This window comes from Pelobates fuscus, chromosome 13, assembly GCF_036172605.1.
Source record: "Pelobates fuscus isolate aPelFus1 chromosome 13, aPelFus1.pri, whole genome shotgun sequence".
Taxonomy (NCBI): domain Eukaryota; kingdom Metazoa; phylum Chordata; class Amphibia; order Anura; family Pelobatidae; genus Pelobates; species Pelobates fuscus.
Window position 1 is genome coordinate 17,842,755 of NC_086329.1, and position 13,761 is coordinate 17,856,515.

The 13,761-nt window shown below is 39.9% G+C and overlaps 1 protein-coding gene across 1 annotated transcript in view; it reads left to right on the top strand.

Annotated features, from left to right (window-relative positions):
* The window catches only part of LOC134582524 (uncharacterized), a 38,533-nt gene extending 25,790 nt beyond the window's left edge, over window positions 1–12,743 (top strand). Inside the window, exons 6-11 of the mRNA XM_063439189.1 lie at window positions 1,549–1,644; window positions 4,830–4,962; window positions 6,237–6,335; window positions 9,794–9,937; window positions 10,762–10,883; window positions 12,168–12,743. Coding sequence (XP_063295259.1) covers window positions 1,549–1,644; window positions 4,830–4,962; window positions 6,237–6,335; window positions 9,794–9,937; window positions 10,762–10,883; window positions 12,168–12,339 — 766 coding nt within the window. The 3' untranslated portion in view covers window positions 12,340–12,743. The remainder of the gene's footprint in view (window positions 1–1,548; window positions 1,645–4,829; window positions 4,963–6,236; window positions 6,336–9,793; window positions 9,938–10,761; window positions 10,884–12,167) is intronic.
* Window positions 12,744–13,761: the final 1,018 nt, after the last annotated feature.

Here is a 13,761-nt window from a genome sequence, read left to right on the forward strand (position 1 = left end):
CCCCTGACCAGCTTGAATTATGCATGGCATTATTTACTCAACTATATTCTCGAAACATGCATTAGAGATTGCGGTCTATGATTAGTATCGCAGTGTCACATAGTTGCTGCAGATTTGTTGTCTACACATTCATTTTGTAAATAACCCATTCCACCACATTGTGAAGATGTTCTGTTGAATATGGTGACTGTGAAGGCTATGGGTGTACACTGACCTCATTGTCTAGTTTGTAGACATTTGGCAAGACGTGCCACTCATTGTCTTGTCTGTAGACAATTGAAATTACATGCCTATCATTGTCTGGTTTGTAGACAGCTTGAGAAGATGTGTAGCCTTCTGGAAGTGGATACAGAAGATGGTTAGACTTTGAAATGTAGTGAAATGTAGATTGTCCGAATCAATGCATTTAACTAATGCTCAGCTGGTATTCATGGCCAGATGAATCCATGGTTCAATTCAAATTCTAACCCTACCAGCTACTTGTTTGAAATCTATTAAGGATTTTCCAATTTCTACTGCCCAGTTTTAGTGTACTGTGCCCACTGAAGCCTTGGTTTCTTGTTCTTAGCGGGCAGGAGTGGAGCTCGGGGTGGTTTTCTGTTGTAACCCATTAGCTTATAGGTTTGAAGTGTTGTGCATTTGGAGATACACTCATACCCAGCACTGTAATGTGTGGTTATTTTAGTTACTGTTGTCTCTCAGTTTGAACCAGTCTGGCCATTTTTCCACAGAACGATCTCATGAACAAGACATTTTATCCACAGAATTTGCTCACTATATGTTTTTTCCCATCATTCTCTACAAACTAGAAAATGTTGTGCATGAAAATCGATTAGAATGTTCTGAAATACTGAAACCACCGCATCCAACAGCAACAATTCAGTGGTCAGTCAGTGAGATCTCATTTCTTCTCCATTCTGATGTTTGATTTGAAAAAATAACCTCTTGAGAATGTCTCCACACGTTTAAACATTGAGTTGCTTCCATGTCATTAAACGAACATTCTAAGCAAGATAAACACTACTGCCTGCTGTAGTTGTTATGGTGCCACCAGAACCCTAGCACCAGCCTAATGTAATTTGTCAAACTGTTTTAGATTGGTTTGACAAATTATCTGGGTCCTACCGGTTGCCAGTAGTCATACCTTCTGTTTCTAAGATTCTCCTGCGGTAGAATCCAGGTAGATCAAGTAAACTAAGCAAGGCCATGCTTATTGGCTGGGTGCACAAGCTGTAGTGGTTATGGTGCTCAGAGTCTTTTAACAAGAGGTGTTCAGGGGTCTATATAATAAAGTTACATTATGTTTTTTGTAAGAATCAGACCTCCAGGCAGACAGGTTATGCAGAGAGAAATATGTAAACCTAGCTGTGAGCCAAACCCTCAGTTTGGAGGAAAAGGAACCTTTTAAATCACAGTTAACACCATTCACATAACATTATAACCATTCCGAACTACTAAATCATCTAATTTCAATAAACTATTTTATTTCCAGGAAAATGTTAATGGAAATCAAACAAGAATTTTGACCAACCTTTTCTTTAAATTTAGCTATAATACGTTTTTGGAAGCAAAGGTTGAACGAAGCGATTCTGGAAAAAAATTGTGCGTGCCTCTACGGATTGTAAAAAATTGCCAGATTTTGAGGTATTTATAGTGAAAAGGATTAATGCCATCCCTTTAGTGAGCGTTATATCACTTGATGTTATAAAAATCAGATGTGTTGTGTCACAGCATCAAGAATGTTCAACAAGATACATTTCTATGAGAGTTAATTTTTTTTGTTTCAAAAAGGTATGATAGAAATTCTCGAAGCTACAGTTGATCCACATTTTATATTGCGTAATATGGATAATAACAAAACAAACTAAACTAAAGTAATACAAAATAAAATATTAATTGAGCTTCTGTATCCTGCAAAACCTCTACAAAGAAGTTGCAGCTTCTGCAGTAAGCTCTGTCTAGTCAATGAAGTGGCTCCCGCGTTAACCAATCCTAGCCTTCCCATTGCTTTCAGTAGATGTGCTGAACATATCCTATAGCACCGATAGGGAAGATTTTAAATGTTTTTTGTCCTCACCCAATGTGTCGTAAATGAGTGATTAACGGTGTAACGCGTAGCTTGTTGCGAGAGGCCAATAAGATAGTCTGAATTGATCCAGCCAATCACATTGGGTTATTTGAGATATCACAACTGGGGATCTACATTTTGGCTACCCCGTGCTACAGGTAAAATGTTATGGAGGAAACACCCTTATATTCAAATACAAATTTGGAGGCATAGAGAGTAATGCAGGGACACCTTAATAGCAATTACATTTTAACCACTCTCCTAATACACATTAAAGAGGAACAGGGGGAGGGTTATTTGAAGGACTCCTCAACATGGGTTCCTCTGGACACCCATTTTTATTTGTTTTAATCCCCTATTTCCACCATAGGAGTAGAAGCATGTGGGCATGATTTAATGGTTCCTGTGGAAATCACAATAATGAACTTATCCATTTTCCTTATTCACATTTATGAATTTGGGAAATAACTACGGAATCAAACATTATTCCCCCTCCCTTCCCCCCCTCCCCCCAAATTTGACACACATTTATTTTTATAGTTTTGACAATCTTTATTTATTCAGTCATTTATTTATAAACAGTGTACAGTGATTCTCCAAATAAGAGTATGTAGAATGTACGGTTCCATTGTTTTTTACAGCATTCTGTTTTTAACAGGCATGTGCAAACGAGTGCTAAGGTGTAGGGGAAGAGAGGGAGAGAAAAAATATATTTTCACTTTGCACTAAGGGAGGCGAAAGGTGGGGTCCGTACCTAGATCTGCATATTGAACCTAGGGGCCTCCTCTCTCCCCAATGATAAATTTAGTATTTTGTCTGCATTGATTTTAGATTGCTCAGTCTCCCGTATGTCTCAAGTTCCTTAATTATGTTTGATAAAGTTATGTCCGGTCTTGAGACAAAAAAATAGCATGTCATCCGTGAATGCAGCTTCTTTATGTTCCTCTGTTTAAATTGGGAGTCCACGAATATCCGGGTTGTCTCATATGGCCTCCAATAATGGCTCTAAAGTTAGTACAAACAATAATGGAGACAGGGGGCAACCCTGCCTGGTCCAGTTTGTGATTATGACGGTCAGTGCTGTATGGTTAATACAGAGTGCCTACATCCTTAGGAAGGATTTCGTCCCCAAGTCCCATCCTACGCAGTGTTGCGTGCATAAACTGCCAGTCCAGCTGGTTAAAAGCCTTCTCTGTATCAGCAGAGAGAATCAGCATGTGGTGACATTGTGATTGCACCACCTGTATCTCATTCAACATCCTAATGGTGTTGTCTTTTGCCTCTCGGTCCTTTCTTGCGCAGCCGCCATGACCCCAAAACACATTTATAGTTGATTAAGCTGATGCAGATGTGTAGGCATTGAAAGCAGTTTAGACAGTTTAGACAGTTTCAAAGAATAGTAAATATGCTACCACCATTATTTAATCTTCTGAATATGTATCATAAAAATGTTTTAGTTTAGTAAATAACTTTAGCTGTGTAGTCTAGCAAAGATTACTGGTAGTTGTAGTTTGCTAATAATTAGACGTCCAATATTTGCATATGCCAATTTTAGGATTGTACGAACATATTTATTCACAATTACATAAAACTGTATTTCCTGTAGAATATGAGCAAAAATTTCAGACTGCCCTAGAAGTTTATTTTATGGCACGCAATACACAGACCGTAGTTACTGAAAGCAGAAGTTTCGTGGTTTGAGTAAATCTATAAAAAAGCTGCAAAAAAAAAAAAAAAAAAAAAAAATGACTATAACTAAGAATAAATGAAAAATTAATGAAGTGATACACCACAGCAAAAAATATTTACATTTTAAAGAAGCTCCCATGACTTAAGTCATTGGAAAAATACACTCATATTACCGCCACAAGAAGTTAGTAAAAATACTATGACTCAAAGGAAGCATGCCAATTAATTATTGCTTAAAAAATTTGGATGTTCTCGTCTTTCTTAATGATTTCATATAAGACGGGAGACTATAATAATAATTGTTGGGCTGTTGTAATCAGCATTTTAGAATGGTTTAATACAAGGGTGACTTCTATTTATTGGTTACACCTAGTCTAAACTATTAAGATCAAAGTTGGATTTACATACGAGGCACTTCAGAACACAAATACAAAAAATTACAACATGAACATTTGATTCAATCTGATAGTTACCTTGATAGACACTGGTGGGGTTCAAGGTAGGCAGATAGACACTGGTGGGGTTCAAGGTAGGCAGATAGACACTGGTGGGGTTCAAGGTAGGCAGATAGACACTAGTGGGGTTCACGGTAGGCAGATAGACACTAGTGGGGTTCACGGTAGGCAGATAGACACTGGTGGGGTTCAAGGTAGGCAGATAGACACTGGTGGGGTTCAAGGTAGGCAGATAGACACTGGTGGGATTCACGGTAGGCAGATAGACACTGGTGGGGTTCAAGGTAGGAAGATAGACACTGGTGAGGTTCAAGGTAAGCAGATAGACACTGATGGGGCTTGCACTAGTCTTGATGCGAGAGACCCACAGGAATGTGACCTATTGTGCTCAGAATCGTATCTCCTTACTCTGCATCTTAACACTCCGTAATTTTTACATGTAATGCTAAACTATTGTGTATTTTTGTGGGATTTTTATTTTTAATATATGTTTTCCGTATTAGACCAGTAATGGTGATCTAAATAATATGGAATCTTCTAATCCTTTAGTTGTCTTTGTACCTACAACCTCTAGTTTTGATTGAGTGATTTATATATTTATTGCTTATTAATCTAAGGAATACACTTGAGGATGTAGGAGACACACTTCGAGTCAAGCCTACTCTGTACTTAGAAATAATAAATATTATTCATGAAATTGAGGATCGCGGAATCAAACTCTTCTCCGCCACCTTGAAATTAACATTCAAGGTACGTTGAACTAAAACTAATGAACTGGGGCAACATTCTTATGTTAGCAGCCAGGGGGAGCCTTCGTCGGTATTCGTATGAGAACCTCCGAAAGAAGACCGGTCGGAGCCTAAATGTCTCTGGAACTGTTTTGGGGCCTCACCTCATGGCCGACTGGTCAAAACTTCACTCGAATAGCATTCTCGAACCATCAAACGGATCTGAGTGATATTTTGACAAAGTGGGTGCTAAGATCCCAGCTATTCTGTGATGTGACTTTCGTGGGGTTCTGAAATATTAAAATATGTTTTATGATGTTTGTAATATTGTATATTTTCTGTACCGGAGAGATAATTTAATTAAAGAGTTGTTCTTACTCAATTATCTCTCTGGCACAGAGGAGGAGTATGTGAACTGTTTACTTGTCCCTTCTCAGGTCCATCAGGGAAATGCCCCTGGAATAGGATTTGAGAAACCCCTTGCATGGGGAGTTGCAAAGCCAGCTGTGGCTGAATAAAAATCAGTTGACTCCCAACACTGTGTGTGTAGATACAAATATCCATTTTGACATCTATCCTAGCTGTTCATATAAGGGTTAATTTGAACAAAGAATACATTTGGCAGTTTATCTTTTATTCTCGGAAATAGGATCTATATAAAATCCTAGTTACAGGAAAAATACTGATTTCAAAATATTCTTGTTAATTGTCCAAGATATCGGTATTTGTAAATATCTGGTTTTAATCAAATATGTAATGCGTTATATAACGAAAGATTATAACTAGAAACAGCTGTTTATAACTTGTGAAAAACAAATTATGTCACTAATGCTCATGGCCCCCACCGACATGAAAATGGGGTATAAATGCATTTGACTGTATAATAAAATTGGAATTGGTTATAGAACACATCTCTTGTCTTCTTGACTGATTCCCAGGATCCTGTCTATCACAGAGGGTGTGGCTCTAACAAAGTATCCATCTAACTAAGAGAGTTTTGTGTATAGCTGATTTTATCCCCAACAGTGTGTCGTCTCGTCCAGTTACTGGGGGGATTTTGGCCTTGGATATTTTATTGTTTCCTCAGCTACAAGGATTCTACAGCGGAGATATTTATGCGGAATATTGGAGCTCCGCAACAATAACTAACCCATAGTAATTACTAATGTTTATTGAAATGACAAATAGCGGTATGTAGGTAGTATATGACAGCCCTAGGTGTCCTACTAATAATCTTGCCTTTCTTCTTTTGGGGTTATAATATTGAGAAATTGACATTTTTATTCTCTGTGACAGAAACCTTTTAAAAACTACTTTACTGATAACAGCCAATTTAAAGATGTCCTTCAGGAACTTCAAAACAGCATCGAACATGCGGGAATACAAAATAACAAGGTGAGAAAAGAATGACTCAATTTGGAATTTAATTAGCACACGAAGGACGTTCTCATGAGTTCTGATTTGTCTATAATTTTTAGAAGGATTAATTAATGCATTCTAGGAGCAGGAGTAACAGGTGAGCACAGCGGCACAGCTAATAAACAGAGGGATACATTGCAAGAATTTTTCTGCACCTCCCCCCCCTCCCCATTTTTCTTTAAATGCCCTAAAAGGGATACTCTAAAGCAGGGCTCAATTTTTTTTTTTTAATTCTTTATTTTTGCGTGCATGATATTACAAAAATATGTTTGCAATGCAGCAACAATAGACATCAATAAAAAGGTATACAAGCAGGCCCGGACTGGCCATCGGGCATACCGGGCAAATGCCCGGTGGGCCGCGATGGCCGTGAGGCCGAGGCGGCAGGGGAGATCACCGGCCAAGAGGCACTGAGATGTGGCCGCTTGCTGGGCAGGGAGGGAGGGAGGAGAGGACCGGCGGAGATCTAGCCAGCAGCTCCGCCGGGTCCTCTCGTGAGGTCTGAGTTCACTCTCACCACTGGACCACCAGGGAAGGATGGCAGCACGGCCCTCCTCCTGGCAGAACGGCTCCCCCCCCTCCCAGGCTAAAGGTAAGAACAGAGGGGGGGGGGGGGGATGTCATATAACTTTCTTTAAAATTTTATTAATAAAAAAATATATTTAAATTTAAATAACACACACAGCACCCCCAGACACACACACACAGCACCCCCAGACACACACACACAGCACCCCCAGACACACACACAGCACCCCCAGACACACACACAGCACCCCCAGACACACACACAGCACCCCCAGACACACACACACAGCACCCCCAGACACACACACACAGCACCCAAACACACACAGCGCATCCAGACACACAGCGCATCCAGACACACAGCGCATCCAGACACACAGCGCATCCAGACACACAGCGCACCCCCAGACACAGCGCAGCACCCAAACACACACAGCACACCCCCAGATACACACAGCACCCCCAGACACACAGCACTCTCACTCACACACAGCACCCTCAGACAGACAGCCCCCTCGATCACACACACACACAGCACATTCCCACACATATACAGTACACACACACATATATAATATATAAAATAACCCTCAGTGAGTTAACAGACAAAGACAATTAGAAACCTAGAATGTGACAGCAGATAAAAACACCCTCACACACAGCACCCCTCTTACATACACACACACTGCGCCCCTCACACATACAATACGTCCAAATATATATATACACACACACACACACACACTACAGCACCCTTCACACTGCACCAATACACACATTACGCTCCAGATACACGCTAGATCCCTTACCCTATATGCACTCTTAATCCTCCACACACACACACACACACACACTCTGGGTCCTTTACACAGTAGATCTCCTACACACACACACTGCACCACCTACACACACACTACATTCCTTGTCAGCAAACACATACAACATTCTCTAAACACACCCTCTCTACAACCCCTACACACACTACGTCACCTATACACACACACTACAGCCTGTATGAACACACTCGCTACATCCCCTATAACACTATGCCTCCTATACACACACTCTCTACAGCCCCTAGCCACACATATTACACCACAAACACAAATGAAATTTACCTATTTATACAATACCACACCACACTCTACACACACGCAATCCCACAAGCAGGCTCCAAACATATGCACCATGCACTTTCCTGGCCCTTTTGTCCTCTGGTATCCCACTTGTGGAGACACCAGAGACAATTTAAAAGCAAACACAGCGCAAGCATGTTATTAAATTTGCTTGCGCTGCGCAGAACAAATCCAGGGCCTTTTTCTAATGCCAGAGCTCTTCAGTGGGGCTCTGCGCATTGAACTAACATGCCCACTTTGAGAGGAGGCGTGCTTGTCATTAGTGATGACAAAACACACCCTCTATGGCCCCGCCCCCTTCTAAGGGGGCCGCTCTGATTAATTTTTTTCCCAGTCCGGCAATGTATACAAGCATAGACATTTAGTTGTCCAACATTCTGAAGTAAGCACTTTTTTTTATAAGTTTTTAAGCAAGCTGTGTACAGGCTGGATTTGTGCGTTTGATCAGTGTGTTCGTGCTGAGTGTTTCAAGCTTGATGTTATGTTCGTGTTGGATTGTAGGTAAGTGTTGGTAGGTAAGGGCAGTCACTTGGTTATCTCGTGTGTCGAGCGTCTCTATTTTGGTTGTTGAGCCTGTGTTTCTTTAAGTGTGTTTCCCTAGTATCTAGGGTGTGTATGGGGAGGTTGGAGACCGTGTGAGCTTAGAGAGCCCCGGCTACGTTGTGTCCCTGAGTGTAGTGGTGGTGGGTGTGCCCTTTACCTACGGTGTGCTTACTCCTGACCAAGGGAGTTGCTGGGGTAGGAGAGTGTGAGCGTCGCCACGCTTCATTATAGGGTGGGTATTCTGTGCCGTGTGTGTGTGTCTTGTCTAGTGCACTGGCTAGCCAAGTGGGACCTATACTGTACATGCATTGACATATAAGGTTATGCAGTTTTGCATGCTAATGGTGAGAGAGCCAGAGAGAATGCTTAGGGTTGTGCGAAAAGAGACAGATGAGCAAAAGAACATATAGAGTGAACAAGGGTGGTATAGCAGTTCTGTGTATTGTATGGGGGTCTTGCCCGCATCTAGTGTGCTCAAAATTTTCATTTGTCCATTAGCAGTTGACGAGTGGAATTTCATCCCAGGCAAATAGAAATTCAACCCGGAAGAGTGTATAATGGACCATCAAGGCTTGCAGTAACGAGTAACTTTATGGTCTATCTAGCAGTGTATGCCTTGAAATTCTGAGCTACCAGGAGTCCCCCTAGTGACTGTCAATGGCTGTCAACTTGTTTACAACTCTCAGCCAAATAATACTATCCAATACTATCCAAACTTGGTATGAGTTGGTATGATAATGCGGAAGTATGAACTTATAGTTTGTAATATGTTTTCAGACAGGAAACAGAATGAAGTTAGTGTCCTTTCCACATGTTACCGTTACACGGAGCTAGGGGACTCCTGGTACCATAAACAGAAACAAAAACTAAAAACATATATATTATATATCACATTCAGCAGACAGGATTCAGTATGGGTGAGAGAGAATTCCAAGTGAATTCCACATTATTAGCCAAATTAGAAACATTTAAGACCACTATGTTTTCAGTTTGGCTATTGGAACGTCAAAAAAACCCACAGAGACGAGGAAAGCATTGGATTACAGAATGATAATTTTCTTCAACACTAAAGATAATGGACTTGATTTGAATAGGGACCTCTTGGAACACTCCAGAGAAGTTTTATAGGAGTACTTCATCTCCATCTCATCGAGACAGTATATATATTTTTTACATTAAACATTTATGACCTGCAATAACATATAATCTATTTGTTTCTGTTTGTAGATTGTTATCAAGACCGAGCTGTGTGTGATTGTTGGATTGTACATTCAAGCCTTTTTTAACTACTCAAACAAAATAGAAGGCTCGAGTAAAGCTGAAGCGTTTATGAATGGAAGTAAACCTTTGCAGAATTTCTTCCAAAGCTTAGTGAGTGTTGATATATTTAAATAAACAAGTGATCTGCAATGTGATGCGCACCGCCTGGTGCCAAAAGGTTGAAACTGGTTCTTAAAGGAACACTCTAAGTACCATAACCACTACATCGAACTATGGTCCCAATATAGTCTTGCTTCTGTGTGGGAGAGTGGCAGGACACTCCTGGTACCATAACAACTACAGTGAATTCTGCTCTGTTGTAGTTAAGATGCTTGGAGAGTCCCTTCAATACTAATTGCATGTAGTTTTACTCAACTGGGTAATTCTTTGTAATAATACTTCAAAGTTAATTTAACTATTTCCGTGTCTGAATTTAGAATTTTCAAACATTTTACATATGTGCTGGACCTCATTCTTTCACTAGTGATTTCCAGCTAGCCCAGCGTGGCATGATTTGGGCATTCCCAATTCTGTCCCTGTTGGGATACTGATAAAATCTGGACTCTTATTTCTTTTGCTATCAGGAGAGGAGAAACATGACAACCAACACAGCCAGTCATTTTTTTAAGGATTTTAAAATAGATACAATCAGTGGCAAGCTAAACAAGGAACAGAAGGGGATGCACAGTGCACCTTCTTCCCGACGAGTAATAGGGTGTTAGTGGCAGTGCAGAGTGACTGCCACTTTAGCTATAAGTGAATAGTCAGTAAATGATGGTGACAAGGTAGGAAGTTAGGTCTTTGTTTTTACGACTCAGCTATTTAATTTTATTTTACAGCTTAACTTAAACATGCATAGATGTGTAAATGAAAAACCTGGTGTAAGTGTCTGTTTAATATAGAATTGTATTTTATCATTTATTTCTCAAATATAGGTGTCAGACGAGGTGAAGAGGAAGGATCCTTTGCAATATATCATAAATATACTCAATTCTCAAGATAGTAAGTCTTTAGAAACAACCATCGCTTTCTTCAGTAACGACCATCAAGACTTAAGGTAAATTAATACGGACTTTCTCTGTGAATTTTTTTGCCATTGTGGAGTTAAATCACTTTGTTTATGCAGTCCTAGCCACGTCTCCCCTGGCTGTGACTCACACAGCCTACCTACACACTTCCTGTAAAGAGAGATATCATTTTCATTTTCCTTTATTGCACAGTCTGTTTAATTTAGAATTTCTCATCTCCTGCTCTTTTAATTCCATGCTAGAGCCTACAAGAGCCTTCTGTGTGTGTGTTCAACAACAGAGCTGGAGATAAAGTAAACAAAGAGTGTTGAATCAGATCAGCTAAAGTTTTTTTGGTGTTAAGAATTATAACGTGTGCCATCAACGGATTTATCAGTATATGAAAGGAAAAAGATTATAGAAGGTGCTTGGACACTCTAAGCACCTGAATCGCTATAGTTTATAGTAGATTATTGAGTTTCAGCTGACATGATCAGCCAGTGAATGATGGAAAAAGTTGCCCAGCCTTGTTATTGCTCATTTGGGTAAGAATCTCCACTTTAGTTAATACGGAGCATGTGATTGTATATCAAATTTGGATAAGAATCTCCACTTTAGTTAATAAGGAGCATGTGATTATATATGTATCTAATTCATTGCTCATTAAAGGAACACTATAACGTTAGGCGTAAAAATCTGTTATATGCTATAGTGCTTCTGTCCCTACTTATAGTCAGATCCCCTCCAACTGCAAAATAATGTGAAAAAAAAAGTTTTACTTACACCTTTCCAGCACCAATGCCCCCTTGGCACTCCTCACCTCTCTGCCTCCCACAACATCATTGAGGCCTCCTCACGTGTGGTCCAATCTAATGCTCTTCATAGAGGAGTATTGGGACCCAAGGCAAATGTGTGGTGAGCGCATTCAAACGATCCCATTGGAAATCAATGATTTCCTAATGGCTTTCACATCATGTGACAGAGTTTTACTCTGTCAGTGCAGAGTAGGCACCTCTTGTTGCGGTTATACTGACAGCCACTAGAGGCAGTCTTAACTCGGCTATGTGAAAATTGTAGTATCTCAAAAACGTAAATACTTTACATTGCAGGGTTAAGAGGATGGGGACCCTGCACCCACATCACTTCAATGAGATAAAGTGGTCTTGGTGACTATAGTGTCCCTTTAAGTTGCTCCGCCATTGTTCTTGCCAGACAATGCCATTAATCTCCCTATTAAATATATGGCTCGGTCAGATATTATTACACACTTGTAACGGTGAATTTTTCCTGTTGTCCTTGAAATGCTAATGGTCTCACTTGGTTTTATTTTTAAGGGAAGAACATCTGAATGCTATTCTAAAAATTAAAGGAAACATTAGCTTTACAGAAAAGAAAAGACTTGTGTATTTCATAAAACACAGAAAATCTGATCATCAAGAAGACAAACTCTTTTTCTTCCGTGATATCAAGGTGAAGCCATTTTGTCCATGGTGCTGTGTCAGCTGAAGTCCGATGTCCGATAAATACACAGAAATTATGGCTGTATATCCATCAACTCTCCGAAACGTGGAATTAAAATTCAGGAACAAAGACTTTCAAAGATCATTTACAGAACATCGCAAGCCATTGTATATTTATTTAATAGGATTCTTCACCAACGCGAGGATTCAAAGTGAATTTCAAATTTAAGGTCAAAATAGACGAAATGGAAAAATTCAGCTATGCAGAATCAGCTATCCTTAAATTTGAAATCGCTGTTAATTTGCTTAGAATCCCCACTTTAACAAATAACCTTGTATGTATTACTTTATTTATATTTGTGATAAGGAAACAAATAATCTGCTTCACAGTAAGACCTGGCGTTTCTTACCATTGTAAATTGCCAAAATGTAAATAAAATGTATAATTTATAGTTTATCAGTGTTGTAGTTCCTTATTCCCTGTGACGGTTCTCTTAAAGATGATTTTTTTGTTCAGACTGAAATGTTTCAATTTATAGAAAACTTTGTTGGAGATAATTGGCACTTTACACTGTGTCTTGGGGACTTCATGTTCGCTATTAACGCTAATGCTGTGTGTGCGTGCCTCCGTTGTGATAACTTGTGAGGCAGAGGAGGGTTTAAAATTGCATGTGCCATTCAGTTTAAGTTTTTGCTTCTATCAAAAAAATACTTAAAGTGACATTATAGGCACCCAGACTACTTCAGTTCCTTGAAGTGGCCTGGGTGCAGTGTCCTGGGTCACTTAAACCTGCAAAGGTAATTACCGCAGTTTTTAATAAACTGCAATAATTACTTGCTAGGGATAACTCCACCTCTAGTGGCTGTCTACCTGACAGCCACTAGAGGGACATCCAGGCTGTTAGGCAACTTTTAGTTGCCTAACTGATTCTGGACGTCCTCACACTATGTATGGGGATTTCCAGTGTCACCCAAAATCCCATAGGAACATATTATACATGCTTACCTATGTGGGAATCATTAATACATACGGAGGCGGAGCCCAAGCCAGCACCGAGTGAGATCAGCACTGGACTCAAGTAAGTGTCAGGTGTTTTTAACTCCTTCTGCACCGCGGAAGCACTATAGAGAGCTATAGTTCTAGGAAAACAACTTTGGTTTCCTGCCACTATAGTTTCCCTTTAAAATGTTCCTTTAAGTCATGGGTCCTCAAACTCCGGCCCCCCAGATGTTGCTGAACTACAACTCCCATGATTCTTTGAATTATATAGATAGCCAGAGAATCATGGGAGTTGTAGTTCAGCAACATCTGGGGGGCCGGAGTTTAAAGGACCCATGCTTTAAGTCACGACCACAATATTTTAAATAATGTATTATGTATTTTGCCACACACGAAAACATACTACACACAGCACATCACAATGTGACAACAAGGATTCCAAATATCTGCCTAATATTTGACTTCTTT